Raw genomic sequence first — 23,895 nt, 5'->3', positions numbered from 1 at the left:
GTTTGATAAGTACAAGTGCTTTTAACATTCATCTGACTGTCACTCTACAGCATATTTCTGATTTCACTTTTTATTTCTTTCCAAAACCATATACCTTTCTCTATGTTTCTGTCTCCAAAAATAAAAGAGAGCAAATAACTAAAAATGGTACTGTAGAATCTTATAGTTCAGAGTGAGAGGTGAAGAAGAAAAAAAAAATCTCACCTCCACAGGCTCTTCCAGAGCGTGAGCAGCGTAAGCTTGTCAGGAGTGAAGCGACTCATCTGCTGACTGCCTCTCTCCACCTCACTGCCACCTTGTTTAGCCTGATCCGCCAGTCTTCAGCAAACTAATGCAAGATGACACTTTGTCACCAGAATCCTAAACTCTACCCACAATACAATTTGTCACTACATTCAGGGGCCCATGACATTCATGAGAGCCTCTCTGTCAGTATCAATTTCAGTCTTACTTTAAGGGGTCTGAGCCCTGGCATTCTCACTAACAGATGCTTAAATAGTATCCCTAAGGTTCATTGCCAATGTAAGCCAAAACTCCTTGCTCTGTCTTGGAGCTTGTTATTTCCACAACATTTACATTTTCATTGGAAGTTTTATGTTTCCACTACTAATTGTAATCATAAGCAACAAAAAGACAAAAAAAAAAAACATAAGCTAAATTGGTATTTATAACTGAACTGTCATTTATAACTAAATGTTAAAATTAAAACTTTGAAACAGCAATCAAAACTTAATAGGATGCCTGTCCTGTTTCGCCCTGAAGGCAGAAGTGAAAAACAGGCGTAATGATGCGTATCTGGGAAGTAATTTCTGACCCTTAAGAAGACGATGTAAATTAAGTACAATGACATAACCAGTTCAGCTTGTGACCTTGCTGCCATTGTGCAAACATTTACACAAATTGTTCACTGTATTTTAAAAAAAAAATAGAAATTCCAGACGGTTTAAGCTGAAGGTTGATGTAACCTTTTCATGTGCAAGACGGGGCAATCAGTCTTAATCTAGGGGGGTGTAATGCTAAATTAACCTACTCAGATTGCATCACATTTAATACTACTATATCTACTGTTTGCAATCTAGCCGCACTTTAAGGCAAAGTAATACAACCAACATGGGCCTTAATTTAAAGTTGACTGGAACTCTGCATGTTGAAAGGCCAGCACTCTGTGTGAGTGTACTTTGGGCCATGCTAAATTAACCTTGTCAACTTCGATTAGAGTAATTATATCTGGGACAAGTATGGGGACACCACCTTAATGAAATCAATATGACTTTAAAAGGTGAAGCCCAAAAAATCCCCCTGTGTAAGTTACCAGTTTTTACAGCAAGGCAAGCTAGAATCTTTTTATTTTTAGAAAGTTTCCCAACATATTTATTTAGTATTTCTTTTATATAAAAGTCAGAAAGCAGCTCTGCCAAAAGAAATACTTTGTCAGCAACGTCATTGCAGTTACATGCTAGAGTGACACCAAAGTTGGAGCAAATTAGCTCAGCCATGAGCTATGCTGAAATAATAGGCACTTTGAAAAAAAATACCATGTGGAAAATCAATGCTTTGGGAATGACAGTTTTGTGTTCAAATTGCTCTGCTTGTTTACTCTGCTTAGTGTCTTTCTGTTGCCCTCTCTCCTTTGATTTGTTCATTTGCACTCAATTTTATGTACAAAAAACTGAGGAAAGGGTTCACGCCGTCATGAACCTAACTAAATACAGTAGCAGGTCACTATTTGTCACCAACAACTTCAAGGGAAACTTCAATGTTTGATACATAAATGCTTGATTTCTAAATAATAGTTGAGATGGTCTTTTTTGCTATAGCTAGATGAATTGTCCAGAGCTTTCTTTGCCACTTTCAAAACTGTCAATAAGTAAAAAGAAAAAAGAAATTTAATTTCTGTTTCTGTCTATTAGAATGGCTCTCTAGAACCCCAAGAGAGTTTAATTTCAGTCAAATGACCAGCCAGCCAATTATAACTTGGTCATCAAAGCAGTTTAAGCTTTAAAAAAACATGTCCTAGCTTAAAGATCTGAAGGTGTTTATAACAAAAGGATAGGGCGCTGATGTTTTCAATGAAGGACGTTATCAGCTGTAGATTTCCACCACTGGCAACTCTGGAAAAAATGTCAAGGTGACATCACTTCACATAGTTTATGGCTGAGCCATTTTGTAACAGTAATATATCACCAAGCAACAGACCCAGAAAAGCATTGTACAATAGCAGTCTGAAGTCAGGAATGGGTGGCTAAGAGGAAAAAAGTTTTTTTTATTTGATTTGACATGGGTTAATATGCTGCAAACCCCCCCCCAAAAAAAGTTCTGTCAAGCTGTTGACAGAACAACCCAATTTGGGTGACTTTGCTAATCCAGTCCTGACTGTGGATTTACCACAACAGAGTGTGCTGGGTTTGGTTTTAAAGACAAATGTTCCTTCATGTTCATTTTTCGGTGGAAGTGTGAATGTTGATTAAATCTAGCATTAGCTTGCAATTATTCCTTAGCAGAAAAAAGGTTTATGTTGACTTAACTGCACAAAGTAATTATCTAGTGTGCATTAAAGTCATTAACAAAACCCACTGACTGCAGCACAGTGACTTTAATAATATCATATAAGCATAATTACCATACGGAGGAGGTGTAGTAAGTTTGATCAGGTCATTGTGTTGTTCAAAATAGTGCTCTGTGGGGAATGTTGAGGCACCTTTCAGTGGTTATTTTGTTTACTGAATCTAGGTTTTCCACTTAGAATTCAAGTCCCTTTTCACCCTATACATTAATTTTCACAGTAGGAAAGAGGCTGCTCCTGCTATCGTTTTTACTGTTATAGCCATAGATAGCGCTCAGGGTGAGAGAGAAACATTAGTCAATTGCGTTTTACAACTTTCAAAGTAAAGCTATTGTCACACTGTTTGCTGTGTATGGTGGCATTGCGAAAAACACCTGTTGAGTGTTTATTTTATTTTTATTCTGTGGTAATCCTGTGAAGTCTTTGACACATGTGTGTTACTTTTGGTGTACTCCCATTAAATAAAGTTCATATACACTGAAGATCAAAGGAGTAAAATTCACAGTGTCCTGTTGCGCTACGACTGGGTACCTTACATTTCAATTAACTTTCCTCTGCTGGAATAAAATTGTATTGCTCCATCAGTGCCCTCAGAAGGTCTAATATACTTATTCATTGAATACATCACACAGGTGGGATGTCTTAAGTTTTACTTTTGGGGTAGCAACCATTGTATGTCTAATGCACGTAAAGCATCTGCAGATTGTGGTGTTAGATTAAATGAGATTAAGAGATTATTGGATCATTGCTGTGACATTTGAGTTACAGTTGCATTGATTATATAGCCATAGTGCATATGTGGAGATAATATGGCATATTAGAGCAATGGTGCTCTTATATTGGAATTTTGGGACATGTTCAAATAGTCTGGGACAGCCTACTTTATGTGGTGATCAAACTATATTCTGACACATGTTCTAACACACATTATTATGATGGGGCTAAATTTCTGAAACAGGAGAACAAGTTTTCTTTAGGTTTTGTCCATGCATGATCAACTGGATTTACACTAAAATGTGTTATGAGCAAAACTTTTAACAAGTCACACCAACAAATGGGCTAACACTAGTCTAGTATGAAAGCCAATTACGCCACAGGAAAACAGCTTGACCAAGACATGAGTTTAATGAATATGGCTCAATGTAGCAAGTTATCCCTCTTTTCCATGCGTGGCTCCACTCTGCTCAACTTTGCTCTACTTAGCACAAAAACTGTTGTGTTTCCATTGATTCACTGACAGCTGGAGATGGGGCTAGGAGCCCCACCTCCAGCCATCAGCGTTTGTGCTTCATAACCGTGTGACCAAAACGTGTGTTGTCATTTTTCTGAGACACCATCAAGCTGCTGCTGAATATTGCACTCTACTATGATGCACAGAAAAGCCTGCACCTCATTGTTGCACCAAGGGTTAGACTTGCTTGTTGCTTGTGAGGATTCCATGACTTCCATCTAATGTAGTTTGGAAAATGGCGGTTGTTTTTTTGCTGACTGACCACGCCATGGCCAATCAGCAGTCTCTTCATGTCATATTTCGGCCTGGCTCAGCCTAAATGGGACCAGCTGCCTAGTAGTACCAAAAAATCCATTACTAGGCCGGAAAGCCAGTAATGAAAATGGTCACAAAATGGACTAAGTGGAGTGGAGCCAGCCAAATTAGAGCCCATGGAAAACGGGAAATATATATATATATGAATCAGGGCCAGTATTCACAAAGAGTCCTCAGAGTCCTCTCTGAGCATTGTAGATGACCATTTAAGCTTAGGCTGCTGACATTATCATGTAAAATACAGCAAATACATATTCACATCATTTACATCTTCCTTCTAGGTATATAGTGCTTAGATTATTGTACTGTATCTCGTGTGGAGTTTCTATTTATGTATTTTTTGTTTTTTCCAATTTTTCCAAATTTATTTTTTGAACGCATTTTACAGTCTGTAAATATTTGAATAATTCCGTACTATATTGTCTGTAATTTTGTTCACCTTTTATTCATAGTTATTTATTATTGATTCTATTGTTTATTTTTCATCCCTTAATCTCTCCTGCCACTGAAACTATTTAATTTTGCCCTAGGGTGATGATAAAGTTTATCTTATCTCTATATTAATAATTGTATGATTGTTATAGAAGTTTATGTGCTCATTTACTTGACTATTAAGGAGTTGGCTCGCTGCGCAATCGAGCTGGTTGCATTTTGTTTATTCACTGTTCATTGAATGGAGAATATCTCTCCATTCTCTCTGTCTTTCCGTCATCTTCTCCGCTTAAGACACTCTTGGGCTCACTAAAAGTCCTCCTTACTACTCTTAACATTTCCTCATGTTTGGAACTCTCTTAAGGCCTAAGATGCTTCATGAATAACTTTTATCTTTCTGAGGGAAAATTCGAAGAAAAATCAATTCGAGAAATTCGAAGATTCTTCATAATATGACATCACTAGAAGTTACTGTATTTTTAGTATTTGGATTCTTTGTGAATACGGGCCCAGGAATTTGTGATTTTCCTAACCCACGTTTAACTAAGGCTATTAGCAGAACCTCACATTGCAACATAGTATCTGTCACCTTAAAAAAAAAAGAGAAAGAATTAGAACGAGAATAGCAGTGACTGCATTGTCCCTAACATCATTGGTGAGTGGAAATAGTGTTGACATGTGGTCTCCTGTATTATTGGCCTGTAAACTTAGACAGTTTGCATGCATGTACTGGATATGACATTCATTTTATTAACTTTCTTCAGCTAAGGCCAATACTAGGACAAAAAACACTAATTGGGACCTCCCTAGACTATGCATTGTTGATTGAGTTGGGGCCAGGCCATATAAGAAACTTTATGTTAGCCAAGTTTATTAATTCCAACGTCATTTTTTATGTGCTAGGGATCATTTTCTTTTTGGAGCACCCAATTGTGCTCAAGTGACAACCACCTAACCCAAACTGTTAGCTTTATATGAAAAGAAATTGGTTAGGATGTTCAAAAGCAACCCAAGGACCACCACCTGGCTGCTGGTATTCTCTTTGCCAACTCAACAAACTGGTACAACATTTATAATCCAGCATCTGTCCCAACATCATATGTACAAGGAAACCTTTCATTTTATTCTTAGTTCATTTCTGCACTTCCACAATTTAACCAAACATATCTAGGTTAGATATACATATAGAGGAGCTGAATGTGAGAATGCAAAAGTCTAAATCACTTACACACAACATTGTGATATTTTTAAAATTTCATTTCTCTTGTGTTCTCTCTGTGTAATGTTGTAATTAAGCCCATGTATAAATATAGTGGACAAATCTCCACCTAATGTATAGTAGGCGGTATCCAGTAACTCATCCAAAATGAAGTCCAAGCTCAAACCAAGGCTGTGAGATTTTCTGAAAATAAGTAAACAATACAAGCTCAGTTCAAATTGTGAGCTTGGATCATAGCATTGTGGATACAAGTTGTGTGCGACTGATTCATGTAATATCCCCCATCTCTGGTTCCAGAATCCCGCTGACACAGCAGCTGTGAGCAATACGTTGTGCTCGGGTGTTTGTGTGTGTTTGTGTGCCTGTGCAGGTGGTAGGAGAGAGGGGGACAGGAATGCCTGTGAGCTGAATAACAAATCTAGCATACTGCACACCTGAGGAGCTGTCATGGTCATAATCAGCCGTTTATAATGCATGGCAAAAAGAGGACAGGACTTCAAGGGAGGAAATGAGGACATAGTTGGTTTCAAAGCTCTGGCTGTATTATATCCTTTTCTTGCTAGGCCTTCTATTGCTGGATGCAGAAATGGGGAGGCCAGTTCTTCTATTTAACATTTCCTCTTCATTCAAAATCTCTTTATTATTGCTTTGCTTTTTCAGTCCCAGATGTCGCATACAGAAAACTGGACGGCTAGCTGCTTCCTCTCAACCTTCATCCTGCCTCCTTTTTCACACCCCATCTGGCCCAGCAGGTTTGTGTCCGGACACCTCCTCCAGACTGCCCAAGGTGACACATGGCTGCTCAGGCACAGAAGATCTCCTGCATCCCTGGACCTTTGACGACTGGAAGTGGATCCTATCACAGTTTTTCCTTTTTACAATTGCACTAGAGTCCCTATGCAGTGGGTACAAACACTCTCCTGTACCCCCTTCACAGCCATATGTTGTTTCAGTGTGACGCTAATCTACGGTTCTGCTGTGAGGGCCACAGCAGCGGCAGATTGACTGATTCCCAGCTCACTGACATAATCATTCATTGCTTGTATTTGGAGTTCTGTGTGTGTGTGTTTGTGGAGTGGGTTGTGTGTGTTTATGTGTGTGTGGGTGTGGGAGTGTGCATGTGTAGCCGGAACAGCGCCTGTTAGACAGCGTGGCTGATATTTTCCTGCAGGATCAGCAGACACATGGCCAAGCCAGCATCATTGGGAAGTAAATCAATGAAACCCAATTAGACACCATAGAATGTGGAAGAGGAACTGGGGAGCTAAAAAAAAAATCCACATAACACAAAGGATATTATTAAAAGGTTTTGATAAGGACACTGAAAGTGCATACATGATATGTACAGTATTTTTTTTATTTTCAGTTTTGTGCACGTTTATAGCACAAAATAGTCATAATTACTACCATGACCAAAATGAAAGAATATGTAAAAAAGCGTTAAAGAAAAAAGTAAAAATACTGCAGTACCATAAGACTGCAACTGCTACGTGAAAGTGGTTATCTCCAGACAACAAGATGTTTTGTAGTGCCATTGGAGATAGCATAAAATTTACCTGATGAACTTTATGCTCACAAACAACAACTGTGGTTGCATCGTTAGTTTGGCTGTTCTTTTTCTGCATTGACAATAAGTCGCGACATTCAAAAAACTCCCATAAAAACTGTATTTTATATGAAAAAACTTTAACAATAACAACAATGGTCTGTTAAACTCTATGAATGTGTGCGTGTGTCATCATCCATACAAGTTACTCATATCCTGTTTTTAAAATTACTTATCTGCTTTATAAAAAACAAGACCAATTTGGACTTATTTATGTTTCATAATTTAAATTTTTATTGATTGAATGGTTCAAAAATATGATTTAATTTGCCTTTTTAGAATGCACCATGTATATTTGCTTCTAATATATGCAGTCATATTCAATAAATGTAAGTAGTTGTTAAAAAGTGCATTTATTTCAGTAACTCACTAGGTGAAACACATTATACAGATTATTTACTCACAGAGTGATGTTTCCAAGCCTTTATTTTTGTTAGTGATGATAACTTTCAGCAGACAGCAAACAGCAATATGATATTTAGAATTAGAATATTACATCAGACTAATAAAAAAAACATTTTAATACAGAAATGTGGGCTTCATGGAAAGTATGTTTAATACCTGCTTAAATGTTGCTATTTTAAAAGGGTACTTTTAATCTGAAAAACGAGCCACATCAGTGTGCATATTCTAATTTATTGAACATACTCTATGTTTAAATGATACAAAACTCAATTAAAAAAAGAAGCATAGAAAAAAAACTTCACCTATACATGTGGGATTATGTTGCAAAAGTGTTGACAGTGTGAGTCACACTAATGAATCATTCCTCTGCTCTGACTAAGAAAACCGTCCAGCAGTACATTTTTCATGAAGGAGCCATGGGAATGCTAAAGCATCAAACTCACTGCCCCTCAACACAACCTTGTCCATGTCCCATAAGGGTAAAGAGAGCAGTCACGTGTCTCTGTTGAGGGCAGGAATAAAGGCAATATGTCTCATGATCACCTCCTGAGTGAGCCAAAGGAGGCACTCCTTGCTCTGAGCAACCTGCCACTAACATCTGCTGCTTTGGCCACAAATGCCTCTTTTTATATCATCGTTTTTTTCTTGTTGCTTTGAACCACTGTCCGATTATACATGAAAACTAAAGAGCAATAAATATTATTTTCCAAAAATACCTTTTAAAATTATTTTTGTCATTTATTTTCAAATGGTTTGATCTTGGTAATGGAGCATAAAGGCAGCAGTGGAGAGACTGGTGCTGTGCAGACAGAAGCAACAAAGCACTGTTGGCTCTGTATAGTTGGTATTCGGGTGTTTTTACTTTTTATCTTTTATCAGATTCTAATGAAAAAATGTTTTCTGAGTTAATAAAAGAAAAACAACCTCTTTTGAAAACCTGCGAACTGCTAATGAGCTGTGGAGGCAAAATAACACACCAAATAATAATCTCTCTCACACAACCATGGATAAAAGAGATCATACTATCCACTGGCAAGAATGTGGAATAAAGTATTATTGATTTCCATAAATTACAATTGTCTTTTTTTTCCATCTCATTAAAACATAGTAATGCATGTCTAACCAGTAATACTATCAACTGTAAAATTCATAATGACCCTAATTTATCTTATGTCAGAGCTAAAATTTAAATTTTTGTCATCATCATTTTCACATTTCCTGCATATGAGGGGCACTTTAAATTATAAAAGGATCCTATTATTCCATGTTTCATTTATTTCTAGATCATTTTACAGTCGTTGCTTTCTTATTATCATTCTTTTCATCATAATCTTAATCATTTTTATGAACACACTGTACCTCTTTAAACAGTCTGGCATACTTGGAGACCGGGCAGGCCTTTTGCCACCCTCTTAAGCCCACAGCAATTACTGACACATTTTTGTAATCAGGCTTCTCTGCCACTGGCATGAAAACAATGTGGCAAATGTGAAAACCAAATTCTCTCAACTAAAAACAATAAGATAATGAGTAAAACACCTAACAAGCTAAGGTAACCTCTAACTTCCTTGCCCTTGTGATTACAAACCGTGCTGAATTCCCTGTCTGCTTGTAAAATTAAACCTTTTATAAGAATGCCTGATGTGATTTAGAAGACCCTAAGTTGGACCGTCAGCAAAATCAGCCCACATAAATACGCATCCAAGCTTTTGTGTACAGGAGGCTGTTGATCCTTCAGCTCTGAAATCCAACAAGCTGTGCTATCAAAATCATAGACCATCTCTTTTTTTATTTTGTAAATTGCTAATGATAAGGTGAAAATAGTGAGGACTCCAAATGAGATCCTCAAATTTCAAACAGCCTCCAGTGAACTGCAGGGATGCTTCACACTGGAATTTGGGGCGTTTAGTGTGATACGTGCTGTAAAATATTCTCACAACAGGAAAAAACAGTGAGAAGAAAGAGCCAAAGAAAAACAGTATGATCCCCCAACATGAGGTTGTCACTAAGGTGTTTTGCTATGCACACTTATATGCATGTACTTGCTTATTGTTATGTTGAATATAAGTGTACGCTAACACAAAACATGTCACTGTTTACAAAAAAGCCACTCTGAATAATTAAGGAACACATTTTGCCTCAAGGCTGTCACAGTGTGATGTCTACACAATAACACTATCTTTTTAAAACAGCCTCTGTAATTTTACAATATAAACTCAGATGGCAAAATTATACAGTTGTGAAAACATTTTAGAAAAATCGGGTTTTCCTTTTCAAACTAATCTGATTTATTTAAGTTTATGACTTAAAAATGTGAAAAGACTCAGTTATTTTGATGCTCTAATAAAACATCAGTACTATCCAGTGGTGTATTTTTTATCATTAACAAATTTACATGGCCAATGAATGCACTGTAGGATTTCACAAGATAAGTTTAAAAGCGCACTGATGAAAAACAAACTTTTATTTTGCTTCCTGTGTACTAGGGTCAGTGACAACCCAAAACGGATAACAACTGCAGTGGTGAACGCTACAGAGGACAGTTACCTTTTGGCAGATCTGGACATAGATTGTGAATTATTCGAGTTGATTTTGAGTAACAAGGGGTTCAAAATTACCTGTCAGAGCCAGTTAGACTCCAACAACTTAACATCATGATGGATGGTGACAATAAGAACTAACATCTTCAGAAATTTAACTAGAACAAATAATTTCATATTTTAATTTGAATTTCTCCATCTAATTGGTTTCAAAGCATAATTCAAAGGATGAGTAAATGATGTATTTTGTTGATGTGATGTGCCAGTACAGTGCCACTGTTTGCAGTCTGGCTTCATGCTAGCTTACCGTACAACCTCTTTCCCACGGTGTTGCCTGGAATGATGGTGATGTTATAGGTTGTACCACAGGTGTATGTATGGTGGGGTTAACAGTTGAGGTTGAAATAATTTTAAACTAAAGAAGCAGGTGATGCATTAGCTCCGCCTCAAACACTTTTGGTGAATTTCCATGTATAGGGAATTTTCTGATAGCTTTTATAACTTGCCGTGAAATGATTGCTGAAGATCAAGAACAATGAAATCTTTTACTATGTCCTGATCCATTTTACGAACGGCTTCCATGCATTTTATTGTTACTACATTTTTGCAAAAGCCATGCAGTTTTCTCACATATGGCTTAGATGTTTTGCAGCAACCTCTGAAAGAAGAATTTTATTCAAAACATTTCAATAAGATGAAACAAAAATACAAATGGGCATATTTAGAAAAAAAAACTTATGACTTATGTGATTTCACCAGATGCATATATGGAATCCTGTTTTTGGGAAGGTAGATTTTATATTTTTTATACAGATGAAATCATGATGAACAATCAAACGGAAACACAAGCCATGTTGTTCTATAAGTGGCAACCTGTATCTAAACTGAGCATGTTTGATTTTAGAGAAAACTATGTCTGGTAGCTGTAAAAGGAAGGAAAATATTGTGAAAGCATAAAACTAAAATACTAGCCTCTTGCATTGCAAATCTATAATAAATAACAGGGGTTGTGATCTCTTGTATTTCTTACTTCAGCATCTCTGCATGAGCAGTTAGTTACTTGTCTGACGACCTGTGAACTCCCCCGAGAGAGAGTTAACCAGACACTGAAGCTGGACTTTAGCAGCTTTCTGGCAAAGTTAAGACACAGCTGAGTGTGTCTCTCTGCTAGAGTGCACAATCCAAGAATGCAGAGAGCCTCTGGGCACTCTGAGCAGCTCTGGCCAAGTATGATTTTATAAGCCTCTATCTGTGGTGCTTTCCAACCTTTTAGCCTAGTCTGCTCATGAAGAACTTGTGCCAGATGGAGAAAGTATTCTCCAGTCATGGGGCGCATGTGGACTGTGAGGATGGAGACCATTTCTGGGTATTAGATGCTAAAATTTGTTCAAAAAGCTGTATCTAAACTGATTGTGTGGTCCGCTTTTAGTGAAGTGAGTAGAAATTATGCAGTTTTTCATGCTATTTCAGCACAAAATAATTTGTCCTATTGAGTTTAGCTTCACTTTTTGGTCATATAAAAAGGTTCAGACCATGTATGGATTGGTGGAAAATGCATGGTAGAAGAACCCTTGATGCTTGAGCCAGAGTTATAACATCTGGAATCACTTGAACAGTACTTTCCATTCAAGAAGTCAGCATTAATCATTGCAAGGAAGATCATGAAGCCTAGTACATTTCCCTGTGCAAATTCATATGTAAAGTATTTCCAGTCAGAGCAAGGTACCTGGTAGGACTCTAAATAGGAAATACTTTCTTCAAAGTGGCTCCATGTATAGTGTCATCAGGTTGGTTATTGTTCAGGCTATTGACATGGCCCCTACAAAAAATATCTGTTACATCTGACAGGATTTAAAACATTTAATTCAATGCCTGCTCTTTTTTTTTTTATATATGTCTTTTACTAAATGCAAGAATAGAGTAAGAGAAAGTTTTAGGGATTTTTGTTATCTTTCCATAAATACCAAAGTTGACATTTCCTCAGTATTTGGTAGAATTGCTTATGACTTTTGTGTATCCTTCCACAAGTTTCTATTTCCCCTGACAGTACTCGCCCCAACACACCTCTGTAAATTTTCCATAGGGCTGAGATAAAGGCTCTCCGATGGTAACTCAAAAACATATACTTTGTTATCTGTAAGGCACTTTTTAACTAATTTGACTATATGCAAAGAATCTTTGCCCATTTGGTAGGCACATTTGAGCGCTGGATAATGTCTTGAGATGTTGCTCTAATATTTCCACGTAATGTAATGTACAAATAATGGAGACAACTGTCTTTTTGCACACGAGCATCAGTACAAATCAATGACCACACTTTTATTGGGGCAATAATTAAATATATTTCCTTCTCTTCTTGAGTTGCTCTGGAGTTCAACACAATTTCCTTTAATCAGGCAATCAATCACTATTAGATCTGTGAGCCACACCAGTGCACAGCAGGCAGATGTGGCCCCCAGCAAAAGCTACAACCAACAAATTGGGGCAGACACACACATGTTAAAGCCCCGTGACTCAGTAGACGATGCCAGAGCTGCTTGCGAAGCAGCATTTTGCCTTCGTTTGTCGACAATGAGGTGGGACCAAGCTGTTTTACTGACATGACTTTTCGCAAGAAATTACAGACAAAACACTCAGCAGGAATGTTTTCTCATTTCCTTTACTGGCACTTCACATTCAATGCAATAAAATTAGAAATTCCCTGAAATTTCCACCGATCATGCATTTGTTTTCTCCGTATGCACGGCACGTACTGCATTCGGTATCTGCAAGACAGCATGTAGTAACCTTTTTAAAATCTTAGGAAAGGCACAAAGTAAACATACAATGTATTTACACATAGCTGCTCCCTCATACACATCACAACTCTGTTTGGCCTCATTGTTTGGATGCCATAGAAGGCTGAATGAGCCAATTTGGCTTGAGAGGAGAATAATCAGAGTAACATAGTGGTCCTCTGAGATCTTTTATTGAATGCATAACAATGAAGCTTGATTGAAATTGATAATGGCTTTGAAGACTGGGTTGCTCCTTTCCATGCACTAATTTGTTCCAAAGCAACCTTTGAGTTGCATGGGATTGCCTGTGACAAGGTAATTAGCCAGCTTTCGAAGAGGGTCAACATCTGTGTAGTTATATAAAAAAAGGAACTAATTTCTGCCTATTTTGAGTGGCATTTCAAAATGCTACATCTAGGTCTCAATGGACTCAAAAGAAAGAAAGCGTACACAAGAATTTCACTGCATTTTGTCTGGCTTTGAAAGGAAGTGCACTACTTTGGAAAAGTGTGTGGGAGCCAAGGGTGTACTGTGTCATATTCCTGTATCAACACGAAGTCAGCAGATGTGAAAGTGCTGCTGACCTCGTCCATTTTTCTTCCAGTGCCATCAAGGCCACCGTGCCGCAGCGCTTCACACCACATCCAATTGTGCAGACTAAAAGGTTGGCTATTGAGGGCTCCTGTGCAGGCCACAAGCTTCCGGACACCTGTGCTTATGAGAGTCAAGTGCAGAGTCAGCACGCCGAGCGGCATGCATCATGCAGTGGCCTCACACACGCCTACAGAACAACATTATCTGTCTGTGCACAGACAACCCAGAGAATATATTATATCAGCCTGCATGGCAACCTTGATGGTAAAATTCCCACCTCTGATTGCACAATGCCAAATTAAGGTATATGTCTCACACAAGGTTGTCCGGGGGTCTCTGATTCGTATTATGAATCATGCAAAATGATATTGTTTGATTGAATGCAGCCAGTCCAAATTGGATTCCCACAAACGCCTCCACCCCTCCCTGCCTAGATAAGAACTGATGAAAGATAACCGCCTCTGCATTAATCAAAGAGATGGAGCATTTTGATCCCACTCTCAATTAGATTAGATTACATGAATTTAACAATTTGTACGAAATGCTATATCAATTATCAACAGGTCAGTCAGTTTAATCTCTTGCCCAAATGTGCTTCAGCAAACAAAAGAGGTGCACATTGAATATGACTGCCTTAGGACAAAAAACAAAACAAAAACAGGACCTTGTAAGGTTTCATAATGCAATGGAAACAAATTCGCCCTTTAAACTGTGTCTTGTTTTAAGTATATTGTTCTTTCTTTTTTCAATTACATTCATTTCCACATAAACCTTAGTTACCCTTAAATGTAAAATGAGGGGAAAATTCCTACCTGAATTTGAAAATGATTCACTCGGATCATCCCTTGTGTGTATGCAGTGCCAGCCTGTGCCGAATCAAACTTTGCGAGCATTTAGGGACAACATCCTGTACAATAGACCTGATTTTACCAGCGAGGCTATATGCAGACCAAGTTTAGACATTAGAATTAATCTTATACCTAATTAAGTTGCCCAAATTTAGACCTCTTTTAGACACAGTAGCTTAACCCTTATAAATAAATGTATATATCCAACATAAACAATAACAAATCCATAAGGAGCCCAAAAAAAGCAGTAAATCATGCATACATTTCTGAATTTCCAAACTAAAACTTAAAGACAGGCTCATTTGATTCAGTATGAATAAACTAGTTTTATCTGGTTCTTAGTTATGATATTGCGGTATCAATGTGTGGAAACAGATTCTGGATTTGTGTTTCATTTAAAGCTAAAACATGAGAGAATACTGGTAAACAAGAAGTCAGTTTTTTGTGCTCTACTAGCAGATGAAAACAACACAGATTTTCATCTAATGCGTTACTGAACATACAAGCTACAAGACAGACTGCACGGACTACGAGACGTTTAATGGACATCCCCAAATTTGGTTCTTTTTCATTAAGGGAAATAAGTAACTGTTTAGCATGAATCTGAGTTTAATGTATATCTGTAAAACAAACAAAAGTCAGCAATTAATTGGCAAAGGCAATATAACCATGGTTTGAACACAATTGTCCTAGACTTGTACATTGTTTGCAGACTCTCACAACTAGTTGGCGGTATGTTCTTTGAAAATCAACATGCGCAAAAACTTTCTGCATATAAAACAGGGGAGAAAGTAAGCAGTTGGAGAACCTTTGTCAGATTCAAAAAGGTCAGTAGCACAAGTACTCTACAATCAGCCATTGTCATGGTTGATATCTCTTCTGTGGATTTTTAAATGGTTGGCAGCTGCCAACTAGTGGTATGGCGGTGGAATTACATCATTTGCTTTTCTGCTGTTGCGGTGTGAGGAGAATGTTTCTAAAATGTTGTCATGTGGATTTGTTAACAGAAACAGAACAAAAATCCTGTTTTCAATGAATCGTTGTCATCTAAACAGGGCCTTGCACTTTGGAACCAGTTCTAAAATAGCAAAAAATGTTGAGAAAATGTGCACTGTTGTTGAGTTAATAAACTTTAGAAACGCAACAAAAAGTTTACATTTTCACCAAAAAACATCATGTAAACATGGCCTTAAACACATTTAAAGATTAGTGCTGCTTGTGTTTTTAATAGGTCAGTGAGTAATAGCCTCCTTTCTATGGTTGCTTGTGAACGCAAAATCAAACTCGGTTCCCCTTCCAAAACTCTGCCTAGGCTGTTAAATGCCCAGTGCACAGTACAAGAATGCAAATAAATAAATAAAATATATTACAGAGACAAAACAAAAGCAGTCAGTAGCACTTTGGTGGCAGGCAGGGTTACCTGGAAGTGGGCCCCCAAATTAATTTCTGCATAGGGGCCCCACAAAATCTCAGGTTGGCTCTGTGTATATGGATGTGGGTGCTTACTGCAAATTTACCAGGGATGCCTTACAGTGTGTTTAGGTTTATAGGAGGATTTCAGGTGTGTAATGTTTGATTTGTAGCAGGAGGGAGGGAACATTGTTCTCGTTACACATACGTTTGCACCTTAAAACACCAATATTTGAAAACAATAGATTTACTCAGGATGTGAAGCAAAAGTGAGATTTTGTGTGTTATTTGGTTATTATGTGGAATTTGTCTCATTTGCTTAACAGAAGTATTTGCATGTCACAAATGCAGTATATTCCATAGAGCCATCTCATGATGGGTAATTAAGAGTCAACAGTACAAGCCTGGTAATTTAACCTTCATCGAGCTGTATCACATGAAAAGATAATATTAGGGAATTATTCATTGCATCTTTCAGCTAAACATGAAAAAGAAGGGTTTACTTACAAATTCTCAGCTTAAGTGAACAGGAATTAATACAATGCAAATTTTAAAACTCCTAAGTGAGTGATTTGTTTCTGAAACAGACAGCTTGTTAAGCTGAGCACTGTGCAGGTACTAGGTCACAGGGAAAAAAGGAGGGGTAGAACAAAAAAGATTTAGCTCCAAATCATTGATAATTAATAATCCTTGAGATCAAACGTGCAGTAAACAGCAATTACCTAAGGAAGCTTGTGATCAGAATCTCATACTTAATGATCAATAGAGTCTGAGCTGCTATTTATGCAGGTTGGCAGACAACTGACAGAATCCTGAATTACTGATGCTTGTGACATTCAAAACACATTTTTCCTCAGAGGAGCCTGGAGCTGATGGATGGAATTTTAATGAAAAACATTATAGGGTGAAATGTTGCACGATTGGAAATAATAATTTCACAATATTCAATGAAAAATGTGGCCATATCCAGAGAGGTAAATAAATTACATATAGTTTTTTTTATTTTTTATAAATTTGTTATTGTTTTTTGTTTGTTTTTTTGGTTTTCTCTTTGTATCTCTACATGAGCCTGGTGCTCATTAAAAAATAATGCGTGTTATGAAAACTAAATTAAATATGCAAAAAGAGACCTGCATAGACATTAATATACAGACATTGCTGTTAATTCTGTGATGCTCTGTGCGGGTCGGCTCCAGACATTTAATTTCAACTGCAAAGATAATATCATAATTGGTTTCAATTGATGTAATCAGGCTGCTAAATTCTTATCAGCAGTTTTGCTCTTCCGTGCGTTTTCAAGCTGACTTTATAGTCAGTATTTACCAAAAAAAAAAAATGCCAACAAAGCTAAGCTAAATTAAGAAATAAAAAAAATAAAAAAATAAAAAAATCATTGTTGAGAAGACCTGCCCTCTCAATCCGCCTCAGCAATGAAATTGGCTGTGTCACCAGCAGGGAGGGACAGTGAGATGGACGACTTAAAACCTAGTGGCCGGGGCTCGTTTTGTTATTGTGTCGGTCGGACTGGATGGGAGGGAGGGAGGAAGCAGCAGACTCAGTACCAGGCAGTGCTTTCCCTCAGTGCGGACGGCGTTGACAGTCAGAGGAGGAGGCTGCTACATCGTATCTCCTCCTGCTGCCTATCTCTTACAGGGAGCGTTTTCGAGGCCACTCTTGAACCAGGAGGATATTCATTTTTTTATTTTTTTTATTTTTATTATCCACATCTTTTCTACGGATTCCGAACCGGGGAAATAAAATAAAAAAAGGAGCGACGGGCGTACCAATGTTCTCCTTACACGAGGGTAGCGGGTTGCTTCTGCTCTCGCTCTTAGCAGGACTGCAGGTAATGTGATTGCAAAGCGGAGTTATACACCGGACAGTTTGATCGCTTTTTTTCTTCCCCTCTCTGTACCTTTCCAATGCTGCTTCCTGAGTGTTACGAACCGGGACGGGTTTGTGGCTCCCTAGAAGCCACTTTAGGTAGCGTGTAGTTCGAAAGCATCGCGGGGTCGGGTACAGAAATTGACAATAAAGTCGGCGGAGTCTGGCTTCGCTTGGGCGGCAATTACTCGCTAACGGCTTCACTGAATCCTCGCAAGACGCCAAAACGAGGTGTACGTTTGGATGAATTATTTCAGCTAAACGGCTTCAAATTTACTGCCCGATTTAGGAGTTTCTGTGGTCGGATCTTGTTGTCTTGGAAGTTGGCAACACAGGCCCACAGTAACCTAGATACCAGTCGGTTATATGCGGTTCGGGTTTTAGTGTCTTATGTAGTTTGAAACATTGTAAGGTTGTTGTCGATGTGGAGGTCGTAATAATTAACATTGTAAAGCACAACAATGCAGTGGATGTACAGCCTGTCAACTTGACGAACCCACAATAATGTGATGTTTTGTTAAATGACTAATTTTCGAGTCTAAAACAGTAAGGAATCTAGAGTGTAGCTTGAATTAAAAAGAGAACAGCAAGCATTTAGTTAATTTCTGGCATCCATATAACCTAAATTTCCTTCTCCCAAAGGTTTGACTTGTGTATTAACATTTAAATCCAGAAATATGCAACCTGCTGCCATGGTTGTTGGGTTGGTAGCCTAGCTCTGCTCCCCCACCCTTGCTTAAAGCTTTGTCCATTTTTAAATTCCCCTGGTTGAGAATGGAACAAAGCATTTTATTTATTTATTATTTCTAGCAAGAAGCGTCTCATTTCACATTCTTCAAAAAGTAAATTTCAAAATGAGAGAAAAACGCCGGGCCTGTTTGTCAAAGACCTGGAATGAATATTGAGTTTAGATGCACCGATCATCCAGCCTGAGATTGGAATTGGCCAATATTCCCGTGATTGGCTCTAATTGGGGAAATAATTAAAAAAATTGTGCTCTCTCTGGTTTATTTAGTTTGTGTGAATACACACTGGTTTTCGAATGCATAATTTAGTTTTATTCGTCTTTTACTATGTGATTTAGTGCAAATGCAGTGGCCAATTGATGAGAGTTGACCAATTTTTCAAGTTTTCTTTTCTTCTGCCCCCTATTTGTTACATGTGTCAAAATTAGGTACCTCCAGCATTTCAAGTCTATAAACATATCAACTAACTTGTACTAATGTACTTCTACACGGTTTTTGGAGTTTTATAACAATCAGATAAATGTTTGGGATATTTGCTTTAGTTCACAAAAGGGTCCTACAGCACATTTTTTCATTTTGTGTTGTAGCTGCTGAAAAAAAAAATCAGTATCGGCAATAAAATCGCAAATGGGTGTCAGCCAAAAAAAGTCTGATTAGTGCTTCTCTAATGCTGAGGTCATGCAATTGCTGAGGTGATGAAAACATCAAAGTATGTTCTTTAGTTTGGGATGAAATCTTCTTTCACAAAATACTGGGTTTGACGATTTTATTTATTTTTTTTGTTCTTTGAATTGTAGCTACAGCATTATTGCATATTTTGTAAGAATGAGGTAAAAACAAAGTGAAAGCATCAAGGAAAAACACAAAAAGGAGTATATCGATCATTCATTACCTAGCAGTCTTTTTGAAATAAAAAACTGAGTGGTTTTCTAGTGTTTGCTCAGACATTCACACATAGATGTTTATTCCCCACTCTGTGTGTTGCTACCGTTAGCTTTTATTCCTTCGTTCCTGTATTTCAAAGCAAAGAGTGTTTGTCCAGAAGTAGTGTGTTGATCACAGAGGCTGGCAGACCGCTACCCTGTTCCTGGGCCCCTGTACTCTGGGACAAATGGGTCTTGTTCTTGCCTAGCCATGCTCTTTGGCTAACGCTTAACCCTTTTGGCCTCATTATCCTAATTGCGGCCCCCGCTATAAAAACAACAGATGCTTTTGTACAAGCGCAAGGAGTTCATAATGTGACCAGGAGGTTTTGGAGACAGAGTGCATTTTTTGAAGGCTGGTTTTTATAACTCATTCTTCCAACCCTTTTATCTCTTTCTTCTCTCACATTGCAGATTGCAGCAGAGGCGAGGGGTGCCCCACCATGCAGGCCGGGCTTCTCAGAAGATCTTTACACGGTTGTGGTGCCAGATATCACAGAGGAAGGATGGCATCTTTTCAATGGTGAGTGGTGAAATATTCCTAGTTTTGTTTCACGCTGGATGCCTATTACATCTGCGTTTGAGCGTGTATTTGTCTTGGCATCCACGTCAATGGTGCCTGCCTCCATGTGTTACATTTCAGGGGGAGGATCTGAACAAGGTTGACATATTTAAACAATTAGCCTTGTTGCAGTTGTGTGGTACTGCAAGTCATGTTGTTTGCCTTGTAAAACAGCACGAATGTGGTTCAACTTCACAACGCTCCAACCCTTTTCGCTTACTTACCTTTTTTTTTTTTTTTCTGCACAGCGGGGTGAAACCAATGTAGATTAAATGTTAGACTATGCTCTTTGCTCACTTTTTTGCACCATTGTTAGAATTTCAGATGAGTATTAGCCTCTGGCTTTGATTAAATGGTAAAAACTTTCCTGATTGCTTTGGGGAGTTGCATCTACTTGCAATGAATAAAAATGAACTACACAACAGATCTGAATGCTTCTGCAATTTGAATCAAGCAAATAATCTAATTATTAAAGATTTTATGCCTTGTGCTTGCAGACTGGTTTACTTTTATTAGGTTATGCAATTGGTTTGCAATTTTCCTGTCCTAATTTAACATCTCTTCAGATTTGAATATGAAGCAGGAGATTATTTCTTCCAAATGCTGACTTTTGTTTTTTTTTAACCTAAAGGTTCTGCTTGATTCATTCATGCCCAGCTGCATTTTACACTGATAACACTAATAGTAAAATTGTGTTCAAAATGTATGTAGCAATAAAACAACAAAATCTTCTGTTGTAAACATAAAAATGAAAAACTGCATATACATTTGGATAAATGCAATATAATGAAACTTATGACCTTCCACTTCTTCTTAGTGTAATATTTGCCGTACAGGGATGCAGCTGCAAAAAATGTTACACAGGTCTGCAGACGGTAATAAAAACTGGAATATATCACCAGTGTGCCATTAGAGGGGTTAGAGCCTTTAGGTCATTTGGACCAGAAAGCATTCCCACTTGTGTTGGGTTTCACAGTGTGAGCCTAAAACTTGCACGCTGCTGTCATTGTGAGTCAGAGCAGTGGAAGGAGGGGCAAGGGGGATGTGGCAGGGACTAGAGAATAAAGGAGAGAGGGAAGAGAGTGGTTTGAATGGGTGGATACTGCTTTCACTGAGCTCTACCTAGTGCAAAAGTTTGCATTTGATCCTGCAGGTGATGGATTTCCCTGTGTTGGCTTGTGGATGAGCCGTGACCAGGGGTAATCAGGTTCTCCTTTGTTCCCCCCCTTCTGTCTTGCTCTTCCTTTCCCCTCCCCCAGCGAGTTGTTGCTCTAAGGAGATTTCCTTGACAGTGAGGGGCACTCCTGTTCATTGTAATGCAGCAGGGCACAGCAGCGTGGGTTGATGTTAATGAAACTCTATTCTCTAACGAGGATCTCCTGTGGCATGTTTTAAAAGACAGAGCCCCCACAGTGTGCAGAGGATTGTCAGTTTCCCCACTTTGTTTCCACCATGCTGTTTTTTTTTTTTTTTTTTTGGGGGGGGGGGTTGACCAGTCGCTGGAGGCTTTTTAAGAAATGGGACTACTTTAACAATTCATAGCAGCATTTGGTCAGCTTTTCATCAGCTTTGCCATTTCTTGAATATTGAATGATGAGTCAGCTAGAACATAAAACATGTCTGCAAGTTTATCATGCTATAAATAACACTCAGCTAATTTCAGCATGCATAGATGTCTTCTTGGGTTATTGATGAGGAGTCATCAATTGCCTGCTGGTTCAGTTGGCTTTTCTGAAATAGGATCCGCCTCCATGTCTGTGTAATACTATCACAAGGTTGTGTAAGATGTCAGTAACATGATTCCAGCTCATATTATATTGCGTTTGATCCCAGATATGCTGTAGACATGGTGGGGGTAAACTGTTAAAAATCTTTCCTCAATCTAATTGCAGCTGTCATATTCCTAAGTGATTAAGGGAATACACATCCTGTGGCCTGTAAGGCCTGAGAATGGTTGCAGTTGGTATGTAAACAGCAGACATTGTATGTGCTAAATTGAAGACATCCTGTAGATTAGATAATGGTAATTGTGGGCAGCCAGTTAGCAGAGGTAATCACATTCTGGTGGGTGGAAGCTGAACTTTTACTTTTGGCTGGCTATATAGTGGTCCTACTGGTTTTATTCAGGAGGTTGAAAGTTTTTAGAACAAGGAAAGCCCAAATAGTACTTATTCTGCTATAATAATTCTTTAATGAGCTAATAAAGAGTGGTTGAGATCATTGTTTGGAGATGCAAAAGCACTTCAATTTTGGGACGTCTGCCAACCATCCTTATGACCAGAGATTCACCCATCAGAATTTAGCAGTTTATTTCTGATCCCTGGTTTTTGTACATTTTTCTTCAGCTACTTTCTATTTTTATTTTGAGCTGATAATATACCAAGAAATGAGAACAACAAAATATTATTTTCTACCCAGTCATTGATTGTTTATATAGAAAGTGGAGACGATGCGATACTCTTGTCTGAGAGCCGTTGATGTCTTTTTATAAAGGTAATGACATTTCTACCTGGTATCAGCATCTTATGTAAGCACTTAGCAAAGCTAGTGTTACAAGAATGGTACTTTCTATGTGTAGTCTGTAAAGACTTCCAAAACTCTGTCAACCTTTCCAAATACTGCAAGTTCTATGACAGACTGGCTGAAAGCTCAAAAGGGAAAAAAACGAAGCAACATTTCTGTATTCCATACAGCCTTTCTGTTTTCTGCTGAAAGTCTTGCTCTCTACGTCTTCATGAACTGTAAACACCTCTCGATTGGCTGTAGAAAATTCATTGTCCACCCACTCACCTAATAAGTGAGATCTAAGCAAACATTATTTGTAGTTCTAAGCATGAAAAAAGCAAAAATATTTTACACATCAGCACAGTAGTTCCTCTTATCAAGTTTAGCTGTTTGATCAAAGTGACTTATTTTACTAAATTTCATTTAATTTAAGGTATGCTGTAGCTGCGGGTGGTTTGCCCCTGGGTGTCTAATGAAATTCTTTGTGGCTTTGGAGAGCTGACACACATTGTGCCTTTTTTTTTTTTTGGTCTTGATAAAGCTCACAAAGCAGAGCAAGTCAGATTCGGTGCATTATTCAGCGGGGGTTTCCCCCTCCCTAAATCTAGGTTAATGAAAAGCCTGAAAGCTTAATTGAGCTTAATACGCCCTCTTATTCCGCCGTTCTGCCATCTCTACCCCCAATCTTCTATTCTGCTTTCATTTTTTCCTTTTCTCCTCCCCTCAGAACCTGGCTTTTACTTATTTTTCTGACAATTATGCAGTCTCTACAAGGATGCTTCTGTCATGGCCAGTCAGCATTGGCCTTGGTTCTTTAAATGTGACAGTGGCAAGAGGGTCCAGTTATGTAGCTCTGCAAATCAGTGTGATTTGGGTTGGTCCTGGGGGAGATTTACAGTTGACCAGTTTAATAATGTGATTAAAACCATTAGTGTCAACGTCAGCAGTGCGAACATCAGCCAGGAAGATCTGTAAATGTAAACAACAATTTGCACTTTTTTAGGAAGAGTTTTGGTTGTCTAAACCTTTCCAACAATCTACATTTCACTCCTTTCGCATGACAATCATAGGTAAATAATCTTTAGGTTTTCTAACCGAACAGAATTTTTTATTTTTTTTTCCAGTTCACTGCTCAGTTAAGAATGTTGTGATTCTAACCAAACCTGGGGCCCACTCACATGTGTTTTTGTTTTGTTTTTTAAGAGAGGCACCAGCATTTGGTGAGCCATGACCCTGCTTGACCTGGTCTTGTAAACTGGGACAAGTACCCTGCACCAAAGTCACCAACCCCCAGATCTTAGTTTAGCATTGAAGCTGGTGGGAGTATTTCCTGGT

General features: G+C 38.2%; 1 protein-coding gene across 1 annotated transcript in view; it reads left to right on the top strand.

Moving 5' to 3' along the window:
- The first annotated feature begins 17,465 nt into the window (after positions 1-17,465).
- Positions 17,466-23,895, top strand: part of cdh2 (cadherin 2, type 1, N-cadherin (neuronal)) — a 92,682-nt gene continuing 86,252 nt past the window's right edge. Inside the window, exons 1-2 of the mRNA XM_047367177.1 lie at positions 17,466-17,786; positions 19,908-20,016. Coding sequence (XP_047223133.1) covers positions 17,727-17,786; positions 19,908-20,016 — 169 coding nt within the window. The 5' untranslated portion in view covers positions 17,466-17,726. The remainder of the gene's footprint in view (positions 17,787-19,907; positions 20,017-23,895) is intronic.

This window comes from Girardinichthys multiradiatus, chromosome 6, assembly GCF_021462225.1.
Source record: "Girardinichthys multiradiatus isolate DD_20200921_A chromosome 6, DD_fGirMul_XY1, whole genome shotgun sequence".
NCBI classification, from domain to species: Eukaryota; Metazoa; Chordata; class Actinopteri; order Cyprinodontiformes; family Goodeidae; genus Girardinichthys; species Girardinichthys multiradiatus.
Note: the sequence above shows the minus strand (reverse complement) of the source record. Positions and strands in the feature narration are given on the sequence as shown.